At 49.0% G+C, this 26,662-nt stretch overlaps 1 protein-coding gene across 3 annotated transcripts in view; it reads left to right on the top strand.

Moving 5' to 3' along the window:
* FRMPD3 (FERM and PDZ domain containing 3) overlaps positions 1-13,612 on the top strand; it is a 73,028-nt gene extending 59,416 nt beyond the window's left edge. For 2 of the 3 annotated variants that reach the window (XM_086386693.1, XM_086386691.1), the window contains 2 exons: positions 7,408-8,229; positions 9,802-13,612. In XM_086386693.1, coding sequence (XP_086242819.1) covers positions 7,408-8,229; positions 9,802-12,755 — 3,776 coding nt within the window. In that variant the 3' untranslated portion in view covers positions 12,756-13,612. The remainder of the gene's footprint in view (positions 1-7,407; positions 8,230-9,801) is intronic. The other variant, XM_086386692.1, reaches the window with a different exon arrangement.
* Positions 13,613-26,662: the final 13,050 nt, after the last annotated feature.

Raw genomic sequence — 26,662 nt, 5'->3', positions numbered from 1 at the left:
CTCTGCCTTTTCTAAAACTAGCTTGAACATCTGGAAGTTTATGGTTCACGTATTGCTGAAGCCTGGCTTGGAGAATTTTAAGCATTACTTTACTACCGTGTGAGATGAGTACAATTGTGCAGTAGTCTGAACATTCTTTGGCATTGCCTTTCTTTGGGATTGGAATGAAAACTGACCTTTTCCAGTCCTGTGGCCACTGCTGAGTTTTCCAAATTTGCTGGCATATTGAGTGCAGCACTATCACAGCATCATCTTTCAGGATTTGAAACAGCTCAACTGGAATTCCATCACCTCCACTAGCTTTGTAGTGATGCTTCCTAAGGCCCATTTGACTTCACATTCCAGGATGTCTGGCTCTAGGTGAGTGATAACACCAACATGATTATCTGGGTCGTGAAGATCTTTTTTGTACAGTTCTTCTATGTATTCTTGCCACCTCTTCTTAATATCTTCTGCTTCTGTTAGGTCCATACCAGTTCTGTCCTTTATTAAGCCCATCTTTGCATGAAATGTTCCCTTGGTATCTCTAATTTTCTTGAAGATATCTCTAGTCTTTCCCGTTCTATTGTTTTCTTCTATTTCTTTGCATTGATCACTGAAGAAGGCTTTCTTATCTCTCCTTGCTGTTCTTTGGAACTCTGCATTCAAATGGTTATATCTTTCCTTTTCCCCTTTACTTTTTGCTTCCCTTCTTTTCACAGCTATTTGTAAGGCCTCCTCAGACAGCCGTTTTGCTTTTTTGCATTTCTTTTTCTTGGGGATGGTCTTGATTCCTGTCTCCTGTACAATGTCACAAACCTCCATTCATAGTTCATCAGGCACTCTGTCTATCAGATCTAGTCCCTTAAATCTATTTCTCACTTACACTGTATAGTCATAAGGGATTTGATTTAGGTCATACCTGAATGGTCTAGTGCTTTTCTCCACTTTCTTCAATTTCAGTCTGAATTTGGCAATAAGGAGTTCATGATCTGAGCCACAGTCAGCTCCTGGTCTTGTTTTTGCTGACTATATAGAGCTTCTCCATCTTTGGCTGCAAAGAATATAATCAGTCTGATTTCGGTGTCGACCATCTGGTGATGTCCATGTGTAGAGTCTTCTCTTGTGTTGTTAGAAGAGGGTGTTTGCTATGACCAGTGCTTTCTCTTGGCAGAACTCTATCAGCCTTTGCCCTGCTTCATTCTGTACTCCAAGGCCAAATTTGCCTGTTACTCCAGGTGTTTCTTGACTTCCTACTTTTGCATTCCAGTCTCCTATAATGAAAAGGACATCTTTTTTGGGTGTTAGTTCTAGAAGGTCTTGTAGGTCTTCATATAACTGTTCAACTTCAGCTTCTTCAGCATTACTGGTCGGGGCATAGACTTAGATTACCGTGATATTGAATGGTTTGCCTTGGAAACAAGCATAGATCATTCTGTCATTTTTGAGACTGCATCCAAGTACTGCATTTCAGACTCTTTTGTTGACTATAATGGCTACTTCATTTCTTCTAAGGGATTCCTGCCCACAGTAGTAATTATAATGGTCATCTGAATTAAATTCACACATTCCAGTCCATTTTAGTTTGCCGATTCCTAGAATGTCTATGTTCACTCTTGTCATCTCCTGTTTGACCACTTCCAATTTGCCTTGATTCATGGACCTAACATTCCAGGTTCCTATGCAATATTGCTCTTTACAACATGGAACCTTGCTTCTATCACCAGTCCCATCCACAACTGGGTGTTGTTTTTGCTTTGGCTCCATCCCTTCATTCTTTCTGGAGTTATTTCTCCACTGATCTCCAGTAGCATATTGAGCACCTACCGACCTGGGGAGTTCATCTTTCAGTTCATCTTTCAGTGTCCTATCTTTTTGCCTTTTCAAAATGTTCATGGGGTTCTCAAGGCAAGAATACTGAAGTGGTTTGCCATTCCCTTCTCCAGTGGACCACATTCTGTCAGACCTCTCCACCATGAGCTGTCCATCTTGGGTGGCCCCACACAGCATGGCATAGTTTCACTGAGTTAGACAAGGCCATGGTCCATGTGATCAGATTGGCTAGTTGTCTGTGATTGTGCTTTCAGTCTGTCTGCCCTCTGATGCCCTCTGTCAGTGCCTACCTCTTACTTGGTTTTCTCTTACCTTGGATGTGGGGTATCTCTTCACGGCTGCTCCAGCAAAGCAGAGATCAAATTGCCAACATCTGCTGGATCATCAAAAAAGCAAGAGAGTTCCAGAAAAACATCTATTTCTGCTTTATTGACTATGCCAAAGCCTTTGACTGTGTGGATCACAATAAACTGTGGAAAATTCTGAAAGAGATGGGCGTACAAGACCACCTGACCTGCCTCTTGAGAAACCTGTGTGCAGGTCAGGAAGCAACAGTTAGAACTGGACATGGAACAACAGACTGGTTCCAAATCGGAAAAGGAGTATGTCAAGGTTGTATATGTCACCCTGCTTATTTAACTTCTATGCAGAGTACATCATGAGAAACGCTGGGCTGGAAGAAGCACAAGCTGGAATCAAGATTGCTGGGAGAAATATCAATAACCTGAGATATGCAGATGACACCACCCTTATGGCAGGAAGTGAAGAACTAAAGAGCCTCTTGATGAAAGTGAGAGAGGAGAGTGAAAAAGTTGGCTTAAAGCTCAACATTCAGAAAACTAAGATCATGGCATCCGGTCCCATCACTTCATGGCAAATAGATGGGGAAACAGTGGAAACAGTGGCTGACTTTATATTTCGGGGCTCCAAAATCCCTGCAGATGGTGATTGCAGCCATGAAGTTAAAAGACCCTCCTTGGAAGGAAAGTTATGACCAACCTAGACAGCATATGAAAAAGCAGAGACATTACTTTGCCAACAAAGGTCCATCTAGTTAAGGCTATGGTTTTTCCAGTGGTCATGTATGGATGTGAGAGTTGGACTATAAAGAAAGCTGAGCACCGAAGAATTGATGCTTTTGAACTTTGGTGTTGGAGAAGACTCTTGAGAATCCCTTGAACTGCAAGGAGATCCAATCAGTCCATCCTAAAGGAGATCAGTCCTGGGTGTTCATTGGAAGGACTGATATTGAAGCTGAAACTCCAGTACTTTGCCCACCTGATGCAAAGATCTGACTCACTGGAAAAGACCCTGATGCTGGGAAAGATTGAGGGCAGGAGAAGGGGACAACAGAGGATGAGAGGGTTGGATGGCATCACTGACTCAGTAGACATGAGTTTGGGTAAACTCTGGGAATTGGTGATGGACAGGGAGGCCTGGCATGCTGTGGTTCATGGAGTGGCAAAGAGTCGGACACAACTGAGCGACTGAACTGAATGGATTCTTCCCCAAACTCTCCTCACATATAGGCTGTCATATAACTATATAAGCCTATGTTTTTAACCATTACCCTATAGTTCATCATAGTGGTCTAGATGCTGGGGGGAAAAAAAAAACTTCCAAATGCCTTTCAAATTCCAGTTTGACGGGGGCAATGAATCAGTGTTGCTTTTCACTAGAGCTTACAGCCATCACAAAACTGTGATGATGTCACTTAATAATGGAGCCCCAAAATACATGAAGCAAAACCTGATTGAATTGAAAAGAGAAAAACACAATAAAACTGCAATAGCTGGAGAATTCAATACCCTACTTTCAATAATGGATAGAACAACTAGGCAGAAGATCAGTGGAGAAACAGAGGACCTGAACAGCACCATGAACCAATTAGACCTAACAGAAATCTATAGAATATGTCATTTAACAATAGCAGAATATACACTCTTCTTAAGTACACCTGGAACATTCTCCTGGACAGACCATACATTATTAGGTCATAAAATAAACCTCAACAAATTTAAAAGGAATGAAATCTTATAAAGTATGTTTTTTGAGCACAACAGAAATAGAAAAAAATAATAACAGAAAGAAATCTGGGAAATTCATATGTACATGGAAATTAAATAAAGCATTCATAAATAACCAATGGGTCAAAAAATAAATCACAAGGGAAATTGGAAAATACTTTGACATGGATGAAAATGAAGATACAATGCATGAAAACTTATGAGATCTAACTAATGTAGGGTTTAGAGGGAAATTTATAAACACCTGGATTTAAAAAGAAAAAAAGACTTCATATCAGTAACCTGACCTTCCACCTTACAAAACTTGAAGAAGACAAAGTATGGGAATTCCTTGGCAATCCAGTTGTTAGGCCATGGGACGTTCACTGCTATGGCTCAGGTTTAATCCCTGGTGGGAAAACTAAGATCCTGTAAGCCACAAGGCATAGACAAAATAAACCCCAAACAAACAAAATCAGTGAACTAAACTCAAAACAAGCAGAAGGAAAGAAACAGTATCAGTTCAGTTCAGTTTAGTCACTCAGTCGTGTCCGACTCTTTGCAGCCCCACAAACTGCAGCACGCCAGGCCACCCTGTCCATCACCAACTCCTGGAGTGCACACAAACCCATGTCCACTGAGTCGGTGATGCCATCCAACCCTCTCATCCTCTGTTGTCCCCTTCTCCTGCCCTCAATCTTTCCCAGCATCAGGGTCTTTTCCAATGAGTCAGATCTTTGCATCAGGTGGGCAAAGTACTGGAGTTTCAGCTTCAATATCAGTCCTTCCAATGAACACCCAGGACTGATCTCCTTTAGGATGGACTGATTGGATCTCCTTGCAGTTCAAGGGATTCTCAAGAGTCTTCTCCAACACCGCAGTTCAAAAGCATCAATTCTTTGGCACTCAGCTTTCTTTATAGTCCAACTCTCACATCCATACATGACCACTGGAAAAACCATAGCCTTAACTAGATGGACCTTTGTTGGCAAAGTAATGTCTCTGCTTTTTCATATGCTGTCTAGGTTGGTCATAACTTTCCTTCCAAGGAGGGTCTTTTAACTTCATGGCTGCAATCACCATCTGCAGGGATTTTGGAGCCCCGAAATATAAAGTCAGCCACTGTTTCCACTGTTTCCCCATCTATTTGCCATGAAGTGATGGGACCGGATGCCATGATCTTAGTTTTCTGAATGTTGAGCTTTAAGCCAACTTTTTCACTCTCCTCTCTCACTTTCATCAAGAGGCTCTTTAGTTCTTCACTTCCTGCCATAAGGGTGGTGTCATCTGCATATCTCAGGTTATTGATATTTCTCCCGGCAATCTTGATTCCAGCTTGTGCTTCTTCCAGCCCAGCGTTTCTCATGATGTACTCTGCATAGAAGTTAAATAAGCAGGGTGACATATACAACCTTGACATACTCCTTTTCCGATTTGGAACCAGTCTGTTGTTCCATGTCCAGTTCTAACTGTTGCTTCCTGACCTGCACACAGGTTTCTCAAGAGGCAGGTCAGGTGGTCTTGTATGCCCATCTCTTTCAGAATTTTCCACAGTTTATTGTGATCCACACAGTCAAAGGCTTTGGCATAGTCAATAAAGCAGAAATAGATGTTTTTCTGGAACTCTCTTGCTTTTTTGATGATCCAGCAGATGTTGGCAATTTGATCTCTGGTTCCTCTGCCTTTTCTAAAACCAGCTTAAACATCTGGAAGTTCAAGGTTCATGTATTGCTGAAGCCTGGCTTGGAGAATTTTGAGCATTACTTTAGTACCGTGTGAGATGAGTATACTTGTGCAGTAGTTTGAGCATTTGGCATTGCCTTTCTTTGGAATTAGAATGAAAACTGACCTTTTCCAGTCCTGTGGCCACTGCTGAGTTTTCCACATTTGCTGACATATTGAGTGTAGCATTTTCACAGCTTCATCTTTTAGAATTTGAAATAGCTCAACTGGAATTCCATCACCTCCACTAGCTCTGATACACGTATAAATATGCCTGAGTCCCTTTGCTGTCCAAGTGAAACTATCACAACACTGTTAACTGTCTATACTCCAACATAAAGTAAAAAGTTTAAGAAAAAAAAAATACATGGGCTTTGTAGTCTTTCAAACCTGGGCTCAAATACAGACTGCCAGGGAATTCCCAGCTGGTCCAGTGGTTAAGGCTCTGAGCGTTCACTTCCAAGGTCGTGGGTTCAATCTCTGGTTGGGAAACTAAGACCCCAAAAGCTGTGTAGCATAACGCCCCCCCCCCAAAAAAAAATCCAGACTGCCATTTACAATTCATGTGACCTTAGGTAAGTCACAAAATGAATGGATCAGTTTCTTTCTCTGTAAAATGGGGATAATGATAGCATCTACGTCATTGGGTTGTTGTGAGGATTAAATTGGATCAGGTATATAGCCTTAGCCTAAGATAGTGTTTGCCATCGGTCTGTCTGCTGATAGCAAAGAAAACTGGCATTGTCTGAATATATTCTCACAAGTAACATGGGAAGGGGCCAAAAAGCAGCCTAAAAGAGAGAAGCCATTCAGAAAGAAAGCATTTGCTATGAATAATCCTCAGATCTACATACTTACCATTGTTAAATCTCCTCTGTGAAAGTCTTCTCTGATCATTCTAGACTGAAGGCCTCTCTCTCTTCTGTGAACTCCTCCTGCACTTACTGTCTCTAAAATACATTTGGTAGCAGACTTCCATGGCAGTCCAGTGGTTAAGACTCTGTGCTTCCAATGCATGGGGCATGGGTTCCATCCCTGGTCAGGAAACTAAGATTCCTCTTAAGTGAGGCATGGTCAGGAAAATAAATACTTGACTAGAATATTTTGCCACATGTACATAGAGCAGGCAGGCTAGCCCTGTATGAATACAGAGAAGTGATGTGATTTGAGGAATTGAAAAAAATGCTCTTCCTACTCTCCTCCCACATAATATACATGCCAGCATCTCTCTCATATGCTTGACACATTCAGATGCCCCAAATTCTGCTAGTAGAGCTCTGTTCTTTTAGGTGCCCTCCATTGACCATCCTCTTTGAAATACACACTCTTGGAATTGTACTACCTGTTGTACACTTTCTCACTAAAGCACTACTAACTTGTCAGACTCATTTCCTTCTGCTAGAAGAGATACAACCTCACACAAGTATAACACAGGCTCTGAATAGAGGGGGTTGGAGACAGTGACAGTTCCGAGGGAACATGAAACAAACCTCACCCGTACAGCTGACTCTTGGACCAGACATATACCCATGTAAGAGTCCAGCTGTGCCCAGACACCAAGGTGTTCATCCCTACACCACCTCACCCCATGCCTTTGCCCATTGCAGAAAAGGCCCCCCATGGGGGCCCCCATTGCCCCCATCCCTGGGGGCTCTTAGCCACCCAGGCCATTCAATTCTACTCACTCTACTTTCAGGGTCAGCAGCAGCCTGGCTGCCCCTCCCCTCATCTCTAGGAGCCAAATCATGCTCTTTCTCAGTACCCACCACCCAGCTGGGCGCCAGAGACCCAGGCCCAAGACGCCATGTGAACTCAGCCACAGTCCTCAGCACCAGGACTCATCTGTTGATTCTCTTTCTGGGTTTAGATTACATGCACAGCGCCCACCGCCCTGTCACTGGGGGCCACCTGGGGAAAAAGGAGAGTAGTTATGTGGGCAGCGTGGGCACCAGCCCCAGGAAGTCGAGCCGCTGCACGCCCCCACCTGCCGACTCTGAGCTTGTCAGCTTTTGCTACCTCCACATGCGGGAACAAAGGAAGGAACAGGAAAGCCGGATGGATGTCAATGAAAACTTAATCTTTTTTGAGGAGACCAGGCCCCGGACCAAGTCTGACCCCACGTCCAAGAGCTCTGGCCAAGGTTATGAGGCGATCCCTGATGACTTTGATGCAGCTAGCCTAGACCACGAGCCCTGTGCCAGCAGGGCCCGCTCCTACACCTTGGACAATTCCCTTGGGGCTGAAGCCCTGAACTTCTACTGTGACTCTTGCAAAGCCAAACTCCAGGAGCAGCTGGGCCCTCGCAAAGGTGGGAGGTCTGGCTCCTCTCGTGACAATATGGTGGACTTGATGTCTCTCCCACCCCCTGGGAGTGAGGAGGAGGAAGAGGAAGAAGATGAGAGCACTTCGCTGTTGCCTGCCATTGCTGCCCCACCTCCTGGTTTCCGAGACAACAGTTCTGATGAGGATGACCCCAAGCGCCGGGCTGCCCAGAGCCAAGAGCAAGGACGCCACCTGCGGGGGCTCCTGTACGATGAGATTCCAGTGACACTGATTGACAGCGTGCAGACCCGGACAGTCCGAGATCATGCCCAGGAGCTAGATGATGCCCTGGTGTCCACTCTGCAGGCTCTGGAAGCCCTGGCAGCCTCAGAGGATGGACCACATCCCCCACCCCCACAGACTGCAGGTAACAGCCCGTTCCTCCTCTCTCTTGCCTCCCCTTCCTTGTCCTGGCCAGGCAGGGCCAGCAGGTGACATTTCTTCTTCCCAAGCAGAGGTCAAAGTCAGCGTGGTGTGTCAGGGCAGTGGATGGCCCAGAGGCAGTTCAGATAGGGTCAGGGGAGCGATGATGCTGTGACAGGGAGCTACTGCTCAGCCCCCACTACAGGTCTGGCTCTCACCATCCCATCGCTTTGGAAATGTCTTGCGGATGGACCCCAGGGATTGGGGCCATGACAGCTACGGAGCCAGGCCAGGATGGAGGATCAGAGCAAAATTGTGAGAGAGATAGAAGACAGGCAAAGAGCATCCAGCATGCATGTGTCTGGAAGAAAAACAAAATGACCAACTAACCACGTAGGGACCTGGGATCAGAGGAGCCAGGAGCCATCACTGCTCAGGGCTAAGGCCTTTATCCCACCTCAGAGTTTTGGCTCTCAGTCAGAGGCACCCAAGTCCTGGCTCCTTCACCACTTTTCGGTGTCACCTTTGCTTTTCCAAGCCACTTAACCTTCTCTGAGCCTCACTTTCGTCATCTTAAATGGATCTGAGAACAGTCCTATCTCATAGGGGTGTTGTGAGGATTAAATTGAGATCATTCTTGCAAAGTACATAAACACTTCCTAGTACATTGTAGGGATTCAGTAAATTGTAGCCATTGTTATTATTATTTGGTAGGCAAGCCATACAACATGCATGTTATTCCCTGTTATAGACCCACATACATCCATCTTATAAACAAGCCCACATGTCTGACATGCACCCATAGCCACATGTACATCCTTCCATACACATATGCCTAAAAGAGGTCAATGCTGTAGTGAAAGGAAAGAAATAGGGAGGAAGAAGGCATATGGGAAAGCATGTGAGGCAAGGACAAGTGTGGACAGAAAGTGAAGCTATTGGGGTCAGAGGGAGCCTAGCTGACCAGGGCGAGCGTGTGCCTTTTCTGTCTGTAAGAGCATCCTTGGTGTTGGGCAGCCCCTATGTGTTCGGCCCCTAGGCCTAGCGTGACTCTCTACTCAGAGTCTGGAGCTCCAAGCACTAGCTGCTCCCAGGCTAGAGGCCCATGTGGTAGCCAGAGAGAGGCCAAGGTCTGCTAAATGGTCTCAGCTGCGGGGACAGTAGGCTGGCCTGGCCAAATGAGGAGTGCCAGAGAGAGGGAGCTCTCTTTGTCAGCTCTCTTCAGGACAATTAACAAAAATTTCCTAGGCTGTTGAGTCTAAAAATAGTGATGATTATTAGCATGTTATGTTGCCTGTGATTTGCATGTTAATTTGCCATCAAACTGCCCAGATCTTCTCTCTGGCCTCTTTTGTTTCTCTTTTGGATTCCAGCCCTTCATCACCCCTCTCCCAGCTTGCCTCTCTTTGTCCCCTCCCCGCTTCACACCCTCAGCCCTGCAGGCCCCCCAGGGCTGACTGGATTTTCCCAGCTTGAAATCCTATTGACTAACCTTTACCCTCACAGACCGTCTACATATGATCGGAAAGGACTTGACCTGAGTAAGTGCTGCAGACCCCTCTTCCTGTCCCCCCAGGTCTGATTGTGCTGGCCACAATCACCCCTGAATCATCACTGGACTCGGGCCATGAGACCAATTCTTCAGAGCTCACAGACATGTCGGAGATGATGTCGGCCATGAAGCAGCACCAGAACACCACCTACTTCCTGGCCCAGCACCTCAACAAGGACAGCCTCCTGGCCCGCAAGGACCTGCCCTTCCGGATCCAGAGTTGTGCGGCCCAGGCTGTTCTCACGGCCCCTTATTCTCTCGGGCGCCCGGATCCCAACTCATCCCTCCAGCCAGTGGTTGCAGGTCAGAGTCCCGGTCCCCCTGGTGCTCGGAGGAAGCTGCCCTCATCGGAGGCCCAGCCACAGCGTGAACGAACATATGCCCTGGCAGTGCACCCAGCACTGTCCCCACAGCTGAGTGAGCCGAAGAATCTGAGCCTGCTGTCCCCAGTTCCTGAGGACAAAGGGCCTGGCCACACTAGGGCAGGCCTAGAGATGTCACTGAGGGCAGCCACGCCATCCCTTAGTGAAGAGCAGGTCTCTGAGCTAAGGGAGAATCTGCCCAAGGAGGTCAGGTTGAGCCCCAAGCTTATCCTGGACCCAAAGGGCAGCATGACCCCAGCCATCATCTCAGCTGCCCTCCAGCAGGTGGTTCACACTAAGAGCCTACCTGCCCCTGCCGGAGCCTTGGGGAACACTCCCAGCAGTGGAGAGAGAAGGCTAGAGGCCAGCATGGGGAGGTCAGAGGTCAGCCTAGTAAGGCCAGAAATTAGCACAATGAGTGGCAGTGCCACTAAGAATCTGAAGTTCAAAATGAGCCCCGGTGCTCTGGAGACCTCACGCAGTTCCCAGCAGCAGCTGAGCCCAGAGGTCTCTTCCAGCTCCAGAGCACCCACAGGCAGCCGAGCTGAGAGCCTGCACCTCTCCCCACAAGAGGACAGGCTGCCTGTTCAAACTTTCCCTCCCAAAACCTATCTGTCTCGAGCGAGTCGAGAGTCAGCAGGCAAGCAAGGTACTGGGGAGGTGGCAGGCAAGGGTGGGCCCGAGGGTGCCAAGCCTTCTGTGCACAAACAGGGCACTGTCTCTGGCCATGGGGAGAAGGGGCAGCTGGAGAGCACCCCCCAAAGCAGCAAACTTGAGGAGACCAGCCTGGTCCCCAGAGTCGGCTACCCCATGATTCTGCAGAGCCCCAGCTGCCTGACACGAGGCCAGAGCCCACTGAGGCCTCAAGCCATCAACCGGCAGGTGAGCACTATGCCCTCCAGAAAGATCGAAACCACCCTGGATGGAGGCCAGTCAGCCTCCGAAGGTCCTGTCAAGCCCAAATCTTCCCGGGGTCCTTTCCGGCTCCGTAATTTATTCTCTGCCACCTTCCCAACACGCCAGAAGAAGGAGACCGATGAGCGGCAGGCCCAGCTGCAGAAGGTGAAGCAGTATGAGCTGGAGTTCCTCGAGGAACTCCTTAAGCCGCCAAGCCAGGGGGAGCTGCCAGGAGCCGAGTACCTGCAACCCCCAGCGCCAGGCCGCTGCAGCTGCCAGCTCCGCAGCAGCCCTGTGCAGCAGGGACCTGGCATGTCCCGTGAGCAGAGGCGCAGCTGCGATTGCAAGCGCATGTGCAGGGGGGCCTGGCCTCAGGCTCCCCAGACGCCAGTGCCCAGCCTCCGGGGGAAGGATCGGGACAGGGTCCCCCCTACCCAGAGGCAGCCAGAGGCCGGCCCAGGCTTGAGCCTCGACACCCCCACCAGTGTCAGGCGCATCCGCTCCACCAGCCTGGAGTCCCGAGAGTGCCGATCGGACCCTGAGAGTGGTGTTTCTTGCCTGACCACGTGTGCCTCCGGGGGCGAGTGTCTCGGAGCTCCCAACTACAGGAAACTGATGCGCCGCTACAGCATCAGTGAGCTGGACCAGGGTGACAGGGCCTCACTGACCTCAGACATCTACCCGCACCCACCCCTGGGCATGCTGCCCAGGGAGGCCAAGGAGGTAGAGGCGGGCCTCCCCCTAGGCATGGGTCCCAAAAGCAAGTCGCTGGAGTCCCCGACCTTGGGAGACCCCTCTTACGTCCATGTCGCCCCTGAGACCAAAGGGCCCCGACAGATGGCCGTGTTCTCACTGCCAGAAGAGGTGTACCGGAAGCCCGCAGAGCTGGATGAGGACAGTGAGAATGGCAAGTGCTGCTCCATCCGCTACTGCTTCTACTACCGCAAGTGTGACATGGCAGATGATGCCAGTGATGGCAAGGATGAGCTCTCGTACTCCATCCCCATGAAGATCCTGCCCGGCATGAAGCTGGATGAGCAGGTAGTGCCCGTGGTGAGCAGGACCCTGCAGGTGCTGGATGCCACCACCTGCAGCAGCAGCAGCCCCGAGGCATCCCGCACCCAGGAGATCGACCTGCGGGTGTCCACCTTCGAGGGAAGCCTGGCCAAAATCAATGCCCTGCGGGCCCATGCCTATGGCCTGCCCGACGGCTTCCTGGCCGCCCGGCTGGACACCAACGAGCTGCTGACGGTCCTACGGCAGTGTGTGGCCAGTCCTGAGGCCCGCGCCCCCAAGCCCTACGTCTCCCAGATCTCTGAATACAAACTGGAACTGGCTCTCAAGTTCAAGGAGCTCCGGGCCTCCTGCCGCCGTGTGGCCAACGTGGACAAGAGCCCCACGCACATGCTGGCGGCCATCACGGGCAGCTTCCAGGTGCTGAGCAGCCTCATTGAGACCTTTGTGCGGCTGGTGTTCATCGTGCGCTCTGAGGCCCAGCGCCAGGAGCTGCTGGCCAAGGTGGAGGAAGTGGTGAGGAACTACACCTTCCTGCTGCGTGCAGCTGAAGAGTCCACTGCCCGGAACCTTAACCAGCAGCAGCAGCAGCAACAGCAGGCAGCAACAGCTTTGGGGGCAGCTGGGGGCCACCCGCCAGGCTCCCCAACTTCAGCGACTGTTATGAGCACATTCACCCGCTCCTTAAAGACCCTTATTAAGTAGGCCATCTGCCCAGGCCTGCCCCCCTTCTCCAACCGTGGCCCCAGGTTTGAGCTTTGTGGTCTTTGCATCTTGTGGTGAGTATATGTGTCTGCTGGGCCAGTCAGGGCCCCCCTGAGTCCTCAGTCTCCAGGGACTGAGAAGTCCCTGGATTGGAGGCTGTCCCTGAGGGCTCCAGGCAGCTGCCACCCTGGGTATCCTCGCCCCTTCCCTGGCCTCTGGGTGTCACTGTGAGGGCCACGGCCCCCCCGTCACTACGCCCGTCACAGAGCTGTATTTTCTCTCTTCTCTAGGGCTGAGACGTGACGTCAGGTCCACTTCCTGCTCCATCGTGGGAGTCAGAGGGAGGCAGGCCTGAAGCCAGAGGCCCGTGGGTCTCGAGCTCCTCTTGGCACCTGTTTCCCTCCAGGGCCACGGCGGTGCCGAGCGAGCAGAGGGGAGAGGGCACACAGCCCAGATGTGCCCAAGCTCTCACTCACTTGGCAGGAGCCACCCTGAGGGCTGGTGCCCAGGTGGTGGGTCTGCAGAAAACAGCCACTCTGGGCTGTTGGCGGCCAGCTCTACAGGCTGGCAGCCTTGGGAGCACTCGCCCCTGGGCCCAGTAGCTCCACACCAGCCATTCCCAAAGTGCCCTGTCCCTCGCTGACGGGCAGGGCAGCTCAGTCCACTAGGGAGCAGGCATCTGGGATTACCCCGCTCGTCCTGGGTAAGGTACCTGGTGACCATGTCTGCCCTGGGGAGACCCAGTGCAGGCCTTGGAGCCCACCCTGCCCAGCCCGGCCCAGCACAGGGGCTGTCGCTGCCAGCATGCGACTCCTCTCAACATCTCTCTACCAGACAGACTGTCCTTAGGAGTCCGACTTAGCTACAGATTGGGGGTGGGGGGTGGGGGGTGGGGGGCAGGGGGTCGGGGGTGGGGGGGTGTCGATGACTATATCTTAAACTTCTGGAAGCTAGCGTGATATGTTAATCCTGAGTATATGCTTTTGGCTGTGTATTGACCCTGTGGATTTGTCTCTCTAAGAAAAGAAGCTGAGCGCCTTACCCGGTGCAGTCCTGCACCTCTCTCTCTCCCTTTCTCTCTCTCTCTCTCTCCCCTCCCCTGGAGTTATCTGGAAGGGAATTCACACTGTTTCGCATTCTTCTTGACACACATCTGCTGCCGTCACCATCCCCCCACAGTGTTCCTGGGAGTGAAGACACGGAGTCCCTACTAATTGCCCATTGTAGGGAACAAAGAAAGCCAATGTTTCTTCTGTATAGATTGCTTCTCATGCACCTCTCCATATTCCCCATTTCCCACATGCTCGTGCCCTGTGTCTGCCTCATTCATCGTTCTGTGAGGGGCTCATGTGAAACCTCCCGTTCTTATGTGAGTTTTATAAAGATGTACACTGTGCTCAACCCCCACCTATCCTTGGTACCCCCGAGTGTGATAAAAGACCCCCTGAGTGGCAATTCCTCCCGGCAAGGATTAGAGGAGCTCGTTCTGCAAAAGCCAGCGCCCCCCGCTCTTCCTTGCCTCTCCTCCCACAGGACCAAGTTGTTTAATGGGCCAGAGATGCAGCCAGGTGGGGAACCCTTGCCCCCACGACCACTGTGAGCCCACTTGCTGACATGGTCTCCCTCTTCTCCCAACCTCTTGATCCTGCCTCTTCACCACTTAGGTCCCGCCTGTGTCATTCATTCCACCGCCATCCTTCACCTCTCCCTCAACCTCATGGAGAGGACACATTTTCTAATGTCTGTATATAGTATATATACTACATAAAATATATAAATTCTATATATATACTAATTTATGTCTTGTTTTTCAAACAAGAATGATTAAATCTATTCATCTTACTATCCCAATAAGTCTTTGCAGTGCCTCTGTGTGGGAGTCCTTGTGTCCTTGAATTGTTGATTGCTGGCAGCCCTCTGAATGCTCCCACTGGGCCCCTCACCCATCTATCTGGGCCCCGGTGGACAAGGAGAGCTGAGAACCCTGCTCTTCCAGCCTCCCCTTTGCCCCTCTTAGAAGTCTCCTGTTGGTCACAGGAGTTGGATACTGTGCTCCTTTCACTTGACCCTGGGGCCTTTGGCTCCACTGGCCACCGTGGCTGCCAGCAAGGGCAGCACAGAAACACCATGTGCTCTGTGCTGGGAGAACTGGGCAGCCTGGGAGCTAGGAGACAGAGGTTCAGGTCAGCTTTCAAGTTGCTTTGGGAAATGGGGCCTCTCCCTCTGAAACTGCACCCAGTTACCTCAGAACTAGCCTGTAGTTAAAGCTAGCCAATCCTTTGCAATGGCCTCTGGCAATTTCTAGGGACAGGGGTATTTTCATACAATAGAAGCAACAGGACCCTAAGCAGAGATGGTTTTTCAGAGAGTTACCTAGTGGAGGGTGGTGATTCTATTTCTCCTGTTCTGGGTCCTTGTGGTAATCACAGATTCCACAAGTCTATGAGATACCTTTGTGCCAACTAGGAAGTTTCTCCCTGCTGCACCCACCTGCCATGACGAATTAGGGGAGGCAGATCCAGTCCTCTGGGTGATGCTAGGCCTTTGGACACATAGCTTGGTAATTTCAGCCCCACTTGCTTCCCTGGCCGAGTGTACATCCTATACAACTGTGTACAGCAGCCCTAATGAGTCACTTCCTCCCAAAGCTTGGACACAGATGCTTTTCCTCATGTTTGCAAAGGTCATGGCTAAAGTGGTTTGGAAGCCACACATGGAGGAGGAACCAGAGACAGCAGTCAGGCTGGGTGGCTCTGCATGTGGGAGGCTACCTAGGGTGACCTGGTGGCAGAACTCTTTGGGGAAATACCCACCAGGGATACATCCCATGACATCAATGTTGGGACTCTTGAAGTCAGTCCCAGTGTGAACAGAGGCCACCACTCAAAATGACCTGATTGGACAGTCCAGAAACTTGTGGTCCTGTACCACACTGGTAGCTCCTTATAGTCAGAAAGCATATCTTATTCAGTTCTATAGTCTGGGTGTGCACCCACACAGTACCTGCCTGGCACATAGTAGGTGTTCAATAAACATTTGTTGAATGAATGTGTTGAATGAGATGACTGCCGTGAGAGAGTCCTGCCAGACCTCTGACCCTCGTGAAAAAGGTCCTCTCTCTGGGAATGGCTAACCCTAGTCAGTGCAGTTGGATGAGGCCCAGCAACCTGGCATCCTCCTATCAAAGATGAGGAGTCACGTTCATTACAGACTTTGCAATGGCCTCTGGCGATTTCTAGGGAGAGGGGTATTTCCGTACAATAGAAGCAGCAGGACCCTAAGCAGACCTGACATCTCTGGTTTTTCAGAGATATCTAATGGTGGGTGCTGATTCTATTTCTCCTGTTCTGGGTCCTTGTGGTAATCACAGGTCCCCACAAGTCTATGAGATACCTTTGTGCCAACTAGGAAAAGTGTACCACAGACTCAGAGCTGAGTTTCACCAGTTACTTTCCAAAAGCTTCACAAACTCTCCTGAGGTGCTCAATGGACTCCTTTTCTCCTGACCTGGGGTGGTTCTCTGCAGTAGCTGGGAGACCTGGGTGGGGGGTGGCACAGGCTTCTCCCCACAAGCACCTTCCTCACCATCTTTGGCCTGAGCTGGAGCCGGAAGCTGATCCTCTCCAGCCATCCTGTACCTGACACAAGTCCCCAGAGCCTGCCTCCTGCCTTTCCAACTTCAGGCCATTCGAGGAAAATGGGTTCACACTACTGGCGTGGGCCCAGGATGCCAGTGGTGTTGGCACAATCACATTTTTTTTCCCAAACTGCTATCAAGACACTGTGGATCATAGTCAATTTCATCAACAATGAATTGAAAGGGGCCGCCTGAGCCAGAACTTCTACTGCCAAAGGGACCGGGGAGGATTGGCTACCAGCACTAGGAAGGGGTATGGTTTTCTGTCTTAGGATCAAATTTCTCCAAAGAGCCACTAGGATGGGAGTACTAACTCCATCCCATGCCCCATCCTGTCAGCCTGGGAGCCAGACTGTGTGTGTGTGTGTGTGTCTTCAGAGGAAATGACCCCTGAGGGTTCAGTCTCGGGTCTGGGCAAAATGTCCTGGATTCCAGGTGGGTTTCTTGGTTTCAACGCCCTGACCTGCTGGGAGCAACCATTACATGGAAACCATGGAGGCCTGACTTCTCACAGGTACAGAACTTCTTGTTTCAGTTTGGGTTTCTGCTTCCCACTCATGATCACGGCCCATACACCAGTAAGTCTGCAGGTGCTGCCCATGCTCCCAGTATCTCAGGGACACTGCCGGGCACCCTCACTGACCTTTCCAGCTGCAGGTTTTGGACCTACCACTTAGCAGTGTGCTCACTGTGAGCTTCTTGCCCTCCCATCTGCGATGACTGTCCTTCCTTCTGCATACTGACGCCTCATTCTAATGTTCACTGCTTTGGCTGAAAGGAATATGAATAAGTTGGGAGCCTTCCACAGCACAGAAAAATTTGATCCCTGCCTTTAAATGTGTGCGCATGCACACACACACACAAACGTGTATGAGTATCTATCCTATGCTGGGCACTGTGTTAAGTACTTTACATGCATGATCTTATCGGGTTTCCCAGGTAGCGCTAGTGGTAAAGAACTTACCTGCCAATGCAGCAGACACAAGAGACATGGGTTCGATCCCTGGGTCAGGAAGATCCCCTGGAGGAGGGCATGGCAACCCACTCCAGTATTCTTGCCTAGAGAATCCCATGGACAGAGGAGCCTGGTGGTGGGCTACAGACCATGGGGTCACAAAGAGTCGGACACAACTCAGTGACTTAGCACACATGCACACATGCATGTTCTTATTTAAACTTTCTAAGATCGTTAGAGAGAAATACCACAAGCATATCCACTTTTCTTGGAAGAAACTGAAGCCTAGAGAGGTTAAGTCACTACCTTGGTCATACAGCTGGTAAGCAGTAAGCTAGCTGGTTTCCAAACTCAGACCAAGCTTTCACCTGCTACCCTGCAGTACTCAGCCTAGCGCCAAATTTAAAGCCCCTCCCCCTGAAAACAGAGGCACAGGCGCAGCCACACTCGTCAGAGGATGGCCTATAACTGTTGCTCAAGGTACAGGCAGCGTGTGGGTCATTGATAAGGTTGGGGTGGAAGGTGCAGGATACTGCAAGCCCAGCTGACTCTTCACCCAGCGGCCCCAGTGCCATGTGACTCTCAGAAGCAGTGGAGTCATACAGAGCAGCTGTGTCCAAAAAGTCACCATCATCAAAATGAGGGGAACATCCCTCCCCCATGTTCCTCAAATGGGAATCTGAGTTTCCTATGGGTATGACCCATACTCATTATGCACTGGCATTTTTCTCAAAGATTTTGTAGGCAAATACCACATGAATGATATATTTAACTTTTCAAAAATATTTATTTTACTTATTATTTTTTTATTTGGCTGAAAAGGGTTGTAGTTGCAGCATGCAGGATCTAGTTCCCTGACCAGGGATTGAACCACTCCCTGCATTGGGAGTGCAGAGTCTCAGCCACTGGGCCACCAGGGACGTCCCTATCTTCAATGTTTTTATGTAAAACTTTGGAGAGGAATGAAGAAGTTGAACTTGCTGTAAAGAAAACATATCATTTCAAAAGACACTCGAGACGCATGGTTGATACTTCTGGCTTCATTACCATGTCTACTGCACCAGCGTCCAGGTTCACCCTTCTCTACCCCTAGATGTGCGTTGGTGAAAATGCTGGACACGCTCTGAGTCCATCAGATGAACTATATAGTGATGTAGGCCCCAAGGGGAGGACAGCTAAGGCTCACCTATTTCTGTGCATCTGGGCCCTGGCGGTCAGGCACCTCTTTGGGTATGAGACACCTGGCATGACAGAGTGCCAGGAAGGGGTGCCAGGAGGAGATTGAGTACATTATCAAAGTCTCCTTCTCAGCCCCAGTGTTGCCTCTGACACACTTTAGCACAGGGTCAGTCCCATGATTTAGTGGTAAAGAATCTGCCTGCAATATACAGGAGACATGGGTTCGATCCCTGGGTCGGGAAGATCCCCGGGGGAGGAAATGGCAACCCACGCCAGTATTCTTGCCTGGGGAAATCCCATGGACATAGGAGCCTGGCAGGCTACAGTTCATGGGATCGCTAAGAGTCAGACACGACTTTGCAAATAAACCACCAACCACAGCCCTGGGTACAGACAGGGAAGTCAGATTCTATGCCACCCAAAATTTCTTCCTCTGCAATGAGCAGGCAAAGCAGGGTGGCCATGTGCGTAAAGTGAGTGGTTCCCCCTAGAATCAGGGCTCAGTTCTATTTTCAGCCCGGCCGCTGACTTGTCATCTGATGGGAGTACAAATCATTTCTTCTCTTTGGATCTCTTCTCTAAAACGAAGATGACTGAGTCTTCAGCCTCCCTCTGCAGCTGGGAGGATTAATGAGGTGGTACTGAAAAAAACAGCTGTAAAAAGTCCTAGCTGTAGAGCTTAACAAGTACAAATCGAACTGCTCCGTTTGCAGCCAGTCCACAGAAACTAATTAAGTTTGTACCAAGAGCCTGCCACTAGGAAATTGGGTGTCTATTTCCTTCAAATATCCATTATTTTCTGACAAAAACCACCTTCCCCTCAAAAAGGCATGTGTGAGGTCTCTGCCCTCTCGGGCCTTTCTTTTGAAATTGGGAAGCCCACCTGCTCCCTCAGTACACACTCCCATCCTGGACCCAAGGCTCCCTGTCAGGCAGACCCAACGCTCTTTTCAGCCATTGGCCAGTACCCCAGCTTGTTTCTCTGACACCTTCCTCTCCTCTCCATTCTCATCCTCTTTGCTTTAAAGCAGCTATAATTCAAGGAAACTTGAGCTTCTCATTTTTTTTTTTTTTTCAACATTCAGGCTTAGTTCACAGGAAACAACTTTCCATTTCAGATTCTTAGCCAGCTTCTCAAGGACAGCTTCGAGTTCTTGCTGCAGTGCCTGTGTTTAGCTCCTGTGCATCCCACTCCCACCTTAGAAGTTTGCCAACCTATGGCAGTGGGCCAAGGGCAGCAGGAGAAATGATTTTTGAAGACCCATGGGGGCAGGGGGTGGGGAAGCAGTTCAGCTCCCAGATCACAGCAAGACGGCTTAGAAGGCAAAGCTGGCTTTGGTTCCCACCCCCTGGTTCTTTCCCTACCCCTGGTTCTCCCTTGCCAGGACACTCTGGGCCCTCAAGCATTCCTCTAGCTTGTCAATGCCCTGCTGCTGCTAAGTCGCTTCAGTCGTGTCCGACTCTGTGTGACCCCATAGATGGCAGCCCACCAGGCTCCCCCATCCCTGGGATTCTCCAGGCAAGAACACTGGAGTGGGTTGCCATTTCCTTCTCCAATGCATGAAAGTGAAAAGTGAAAGTGAAGTTGCTCAGTCGTGTCCGACTCCTAGCGACCCTATGGACTGCAGCCTACCAGGCTCCTCCGTCCATGGGATTTTCCAGGCAAGAGTACTGGAGTGGGGTGCCATTGCCTTCTCCGGTCAATGCCCTACATGGTAATAACCCTCTAGGCATTCCCCCCCCTACAAAATGACCTCTTCCTCCTCTTCCTCTCCCCACATAAAAACTAGTATTACAGGCCTATGTTTGGTTTCGGAGCCATCTGATTAACACACAAATCAATTTATACCATGCCTCATGGCTTCCTATAAAGCTAGCTTTAGTGATAACCAGTGCAGGATGCAATGAATGTGATATTTGAATTTGTATGCATGCCTGTGACCTAGGTAACATGGCCATTGGAAATCCCTTCTCTCGGTTATGGCATTATGCCAGTGGGGATGGTCTAAGCCACTGAGGTAAACAGAGCTCTCTTTGCCTTCTCTGGAATCCTAATCATTCAATCCCTCAGCCTGTCTACTTGTAAATTCAGAAACCCACCCACCTCTCCCTACCTCATATGAAAAATATTGGGGTGGGGGGCAAGCCACACAGCTTGTGAGATCTGAGTTCCCCATCCAGGGACTGAATTCATGCCCCCATCAATGGAAATACAGAGTTCTAACCACTGGACAACCAGGGAATTTCCCTCATATAAATTTGAAGGTAAATCTGCAGTATGGGCAAGCTGTTTGCAGATTCTTGTTTCCTAGTACAATTTTTAGGAAATGGTACATTTCCTATAAATTCCTGCTTCCTAGTACAATTTAGAGGAAAAGGGGGGAAATGCCATATGGCAATGACGTGATTCTTGGCCCCCAAGGACAGGAGAATTGGTAGGAAACCGAGACAAGGACAAGCATTCCTGCCCCTTTCCTTGCCTGGCACAGCAGGAATGTACAGTGCCTCCAGGGACCTGGAAAAATTCAAAGAACTGAGTCAAAAACAGGCAGATGTTCCCCGTGCTGAACAGTGGAAGAGGCTGTGATCTGACTCGCCGTTTCTGCAGCCCTGAGCCCATGCTAGCTTGGCTCTGTAACAGAGCGGCACTAGGAGCCAGGAGATTTGGGTTCTACTTGCAGCTCTTTCAAGAACTAGCTGTGTGACCTTGGGCATTCACTTCCCTCCCCTGAGTATCAGTGTCTTGCTATACGTTAATAAAAGGAGTGGGTTGAACTAGAGGGCCTATTAGCTTTAAAAGAGCACATTTTCCCTACATTCTTTCATATAAGCATTTTTTTAGACAAAGACAAGTACTTCTAGCATCACCCAAACATTCCCCAGGTCAGTAATTAAACTGGGAGAACTCCGCAACTCATAAAATGTAAGCACCAGAACAGACCACCGAGCCAGCTTGGCCCTGCTGCTTTCATCTAATCCCCTTCTGTCAAGGGGGATAAAATCTCCTGTTTCTTAAATCCCTAGATGATTCTCACTCCCTGGAATACTGACCTTGTACAATAAAGCCTACATTCACATGAAACCAACTCACAAGAACCCTAGAGAGTGAAATCCATCTAAAGGGTTCAGGCAAATCCTGAGGTAAAGCAGCAAACTTGGCTTTATGAGATAAATCTTCTGCAACAGGACTGCGTTTTGTTTGTCTGTTTGTTTTTGTTTGTTTGGCCTTGCTGCATGGCTTGTGGGGTCTTACTTCCCCGACCAGGAATAGACTGGAATAAACTTCGCAATGAAAGCACAAAGTCCTAACCATTGGAGTGCCAGGGAAGTCCCAGAACTGGATTTAAAAGACTTCTGTTGGACTTTCCCGGTGATCCAGTGGATAAGATTCCACCTTTTTCCAGTAGTCATGTACGGGTGTGAGTTGGATGATGAAGAAGGCTGAGAGCCGAAAAACTGATGCTTTTGAACTGTGGTTCTGGAGAAGATTCTTGAGAATTCCTTGGACAGCAAGGAGATCAAACCAGTTCATCCTAAAGGAAGTCAACCCTGAATATTCATTGGAAGGACTGAGGCTGAAGCTCCAATATTTTGGCCACCTGATGTGAAGTGCTGACTCATTAGAAAAGATCCTGATTCTGGGAAAGATTGCAGGCAAAAGGAGAAGGGGATGACAGAGGATGAGATGGTTGGATGGCATCACTGACTCAATGGATGAGTTTGAGCAAACTTTGGGAGATGGTGAAGGACAGGGAAGCTTGGCATGCTGCAGTCCATGGGGTCACAAAGAGTCAGACATGACTTAGCGACTGAATGACAATGCAGGGGGTACAGGTTCGGTCCCTGGTCAGGGAACTAAGATCCCACATGCTACAGGGTGCAGCCAAAAATTAGAGGAAAAGAAAAAGTAAACCTAAAGATAAACTGTTGAGAATTCCTTGGCAGTCCAGTGGTTAGCCCTCTGAACTCTCAATGCTGAGGGCCCCAGTTCAATCCCTGGACAGGGAACTAAAAATCCCACAAGGCACATGGAAAAAAAAAAAGAAGACTTTTGTTAATAAAACCATGACTTACATTTATGCCTTTTGCTCTTTCAAAGGACTACTAAAGTTAATCCTTTTGAAAAGCTGTTACTACTCACCTCGTAATATATCTTTGGCATCAGTTCAGATTTTCAGTTCAAATTCTTAAATCTTTAAAATGCATCCACTCTAAGGGTCTGTGCTAAGGGCTGTGAGAGATGCATGGTCTCTGGCCTCAAAGAGTTTGTGTGCTCACTGAAGACACAGAGAACATAAATTGGGAGTTCAGGGCCCACAGAAGGGCTAACTCTTGAGAGTTGGTGCACTCAGTGTGGGCTCAGCACATCGGGCTGTCTCTACAGATGTAATGTGCTTTGTGGTGGCCTTTGAAAGCCCTCTGGTGTGCTGACAAAAGAGAGACACCCACCTGCCATCACCCTGGCACTGAGTTAGGAGTTGGCTGAAAATGTGAAGGTGAGGATATGAACAATGAGAGGCCACACTGGCCTCGAGAGGGAAAGAGACAGAACTAAGGCAGGAGACAGAAAAGAGAAAATAGCTTGAAAGAAATGCTAATACCCAGAAGGAGCAGGAAAGTTTGCTTGAAGATGACAAGGAAGTCCAGCTGGTCAAAGCCGCTGCTTAGAAGGAGCCCTGCGCACTGGGATTGAACTGGCAGGACCAGAAGAGACTCTACTGTGACTCCTTCCTTATATTCTTGCAGGGGATGGGAGGAGAGAACCATAACTTTCTCTCTGCCTGCTGTTAAAGTAGTCATTTACGAATCTGTAAAGCTTCTCAAGGAAAAGGTCATGTTTTATTCATTTCTGTAATCCAAAGGCTGACCACTGTTATCTTGCCCATAGTTGCTGCCCAAGAAATCCCTGCAGAAGAAGTGACTGAATAAATGGATAAATTTAGACCCTCCTATAAGGCTATGGTTTTTCCTGTGGTCATGTATGGATGTGAGAGTTGGACTGTGAAGAAGGCTGAGCGCCGAAGAGTTGATGCTTTTGAACTGTGGTGTTGGAGAAGACTTTTGAGAGTCCCTTGGACTGCAAGGAGATCCAACCAGTCCATTCTAAAGGAGATCAGTCCTGGGTGTTCTTTGGAAGGAATGATGCTAAAGCTGAAACTCCAGTACTTTGGCCACCTCATGCGAAGAGTTGACTCATTGGAAAAGACTGTGATGCTGGGAGGGATTGGGGGCAGGAAGAGAAGGGGACGACAGAGGATGAGATGGCTGGATGGCATCACTGACTTGATGGACGTGAGTCTGGGTGAACTCCGGGAGTTGGTGATGGACAGGGAGGCCTGGCGTGCTGCGATTCATGGGGTCGCAAAGAGTTGGACACGATTGAGCGGCTGAACTGAACTGAATAATGCTACAGTCTTCCCAGGTGGCGCTAGTGGTAAAGAACCTGCCTGCCAGTGCAGGAGACATAAGAGACAAGGGTTTGATCCCTGGGGTCGCGAAAATCCCCTGAAGAAGGAAATGGCAACTCACTCCAGTATTCTTGCCTGGAGGATCCCATGGACAGAGAAGCCTGATGGGTTACAGTCTATGGTATCGAAAGAGTCAGACACAACTGAAGTGACTTAGGATGGATAATGCCTGCTTCCCTGGTGGCTCAGACAGTAAAGAATCTGCCTCCAAGGCAGTGAGACAGGGGTTTGATCCCTGGGTCTGGAAGATCCCCTGGAGAAGGGCATGGCTACCCACTCTAGTATTCTTGCCTGGAAAACTCCATGGACAGAGGGGCCTGGCAGGCTATAGTCCTTAGGGTCACAAAGAGTTGGACACGATGGAGCGATTAACACTTTCACTTTTATAATGTCTGGAGAAAGGGGTGGCAGAGGATGAGATTGTTGGATAGCATCACTAACTCAAAGGACATGAATCTGAGCAAACTCTGGGAGACAGTGGAGGACAGAGAAGCCTGGCAATAACAACATAATGCCTGGAATCTCAGAAGGAAGCAAAACCAGACCTGCCCTATAGAGGAGGGAGGGGACTCTCTCAGTGAGGAAGGTGCTTACAAAATTCTCCCACTAGCCCTGAGCTTTGGAGTTAGTTGGAAATATGAAACAGGCAAGAGGACATTTCTCAGCCCTTTCTAGAACAAAATAGTTTGAATTCTCCCCTCCCCTTCTCTCCTATTTGGGGACCAGGACTCTAGTCCTTTACCCTTAGCAGCCTGAAACTGGCATTCAAAACCCTCCACAACCTGGTTGTGTATAACTCAGTGTCAACCAGAGAAACAGACCCAGTAGGAGGTGTATATTAAGGGATTTATTATAAGGAATTGGCTTACACCATTGCAGGGGCTGGCTGGACAAGTCTGAGATTTGTAGGCCAGTCACCAGGAAGGGGAGATTAGAATTCTACTGGTGGAATACCTTTATCCTCAGGGAAACTGAAATTGTCCTCTTAAGACATTTCAACTGATTGAATCAGACCCACCCAAATTGTCTAGGAAAATCTCCTTTACTTAAAGACAATCATTAGAAATATAAATCACATCTACCAAATACTGTCACAGCAACCCCCAGATTAGTGTTTGATACAATAACTAAGACCACTGCCTAGAAAAGTTGATACATAAAACTGACCATCATAAGCTTCTGAGTTGCTTTCTTGCCTGAGCTCCAAACATACCTTCCCTTACTTCACCTCCCCATCTGTGCATTTACCTGCCCCAAGGCCTTTGATAAACCTGAGACAGGAAAGGGGCAGGGCACAACCTTTAAAAGAATGACTTAGATGTTGAGAACACAATATAAACTGGTTAGAAGTAAGTAAGCCCAAGATGGTAGAAGAGTCAACTTCCACTAGAAGAGCTTGAACCTCATTAAATGCCCATTGTAATACATCAACTTTCCTAAATGACACCCTTGGGAATTCCCTGGCAGTTCAGTGTTTAGGACTCTGCATGGGTTGGGAAGATCCCCTGGAGGAGGGCATGGCAATCCACTCCAGTATTCTTGCCTGGAGAATCCCATGGACAGAGGAGCCTGGAGGGCTACAGTCTATAGGGTTACAAAGAGTCTAACACAAATGAAGCAACTTAGCACACACACATGCAATTCCACTACAGGGGGCATGGGTTAGATCCCTAGATGGGGGAGTAAAATCCCACATACCATGTGGTGTGCCAAAAAAAAAAAAAGAGAGAGAGAGACACACCCACCAGCGCCATGACAGTTCTGAGGCTAGCCATAAAAGACTAAAAAGTGGATGGTGACCCAATTCCCTGGAAATCTCTGCCCCTTTCCCCAAATAGTTGGACTAATCCTAATCCTCCAACTCATTAGCTATGAAATTACTCAGCCCATAAAACCTAACCACCCCAAGGGTGAGGGAAAGGGTTAGTTAGGGAGTTTGGGATGGACATGTACACACTGCTATATTTAAAATGGATAACCAACAAGGTCCTACTGTATAGCACAGGGAACTCTCTTCAATGTTATGTGGCAGCCTGGATGGGAGGGGTGTTTGGGGGAGAATGGATACATGTATCGGAGAAGGCAATGGAACCCTACTCCAGTACTCCTGCCTAGAAAATCCAATGGACGGAGAAGCCTGGTGGGCTGCAGTCCATGGGGTCGCTAAGAGTCGGACACAACTGAGCGACTTCACTTTCACTTTTCACTTTCATGCATTGGAGAAGGAAATGGCAACCCACTCCAGTGTTCTTGCCTGGAGAATCCCAGGGACAGGGGAGCCTGGTGGGCTGCCATCTATGGGGTCACACAGAGTCGGACACGTCTGAAGCGACTTAGCAGCAGCAGCAGGATACATGTATATGTATGGCTGAGTCTCTTTGTTGTCCACTTGAAACTATTACAGCACTGTTAATTGGCTATACTCCAATATAAAATAAAAGGTTGGAAAAAAACTAACCATCCCATATTTCAGGGTCTCTCACTTTCTGAGATGGCCCACACTCTGTGGAATGTGTTTCTCCCAAGGCCTCTCTCACTTTCTGAGACAGACCTCATTCTGTCTGTGGCATGTATATTGTTAAGTAAAACAAGTTTCATTTTACTATGGCTTGCTCTTGAATTCTTTCCTGCATGAAGCCAAGAACTCACAGTTCATGGCCCATCCCAG

The sequence above is a fragment of the Bos grunniens genome, chromosome X (assembly GCF_055505025.1).
Source record: "Bos grunniens cultivar Pamir isolate PY7600 chromosome X, Bosgru_T2T1.0, whole genome shotgun sequence".
NCBI lineage: Eukaryota > Metazoa > Chordata > Mammalia > Artiodactyla > Bovidae > Bos > Bos grunniens.
Note: the sequence above shows the minus strand (reverse complement) of the source record. Positions and strands in the feature narration are given on the sequence as shown.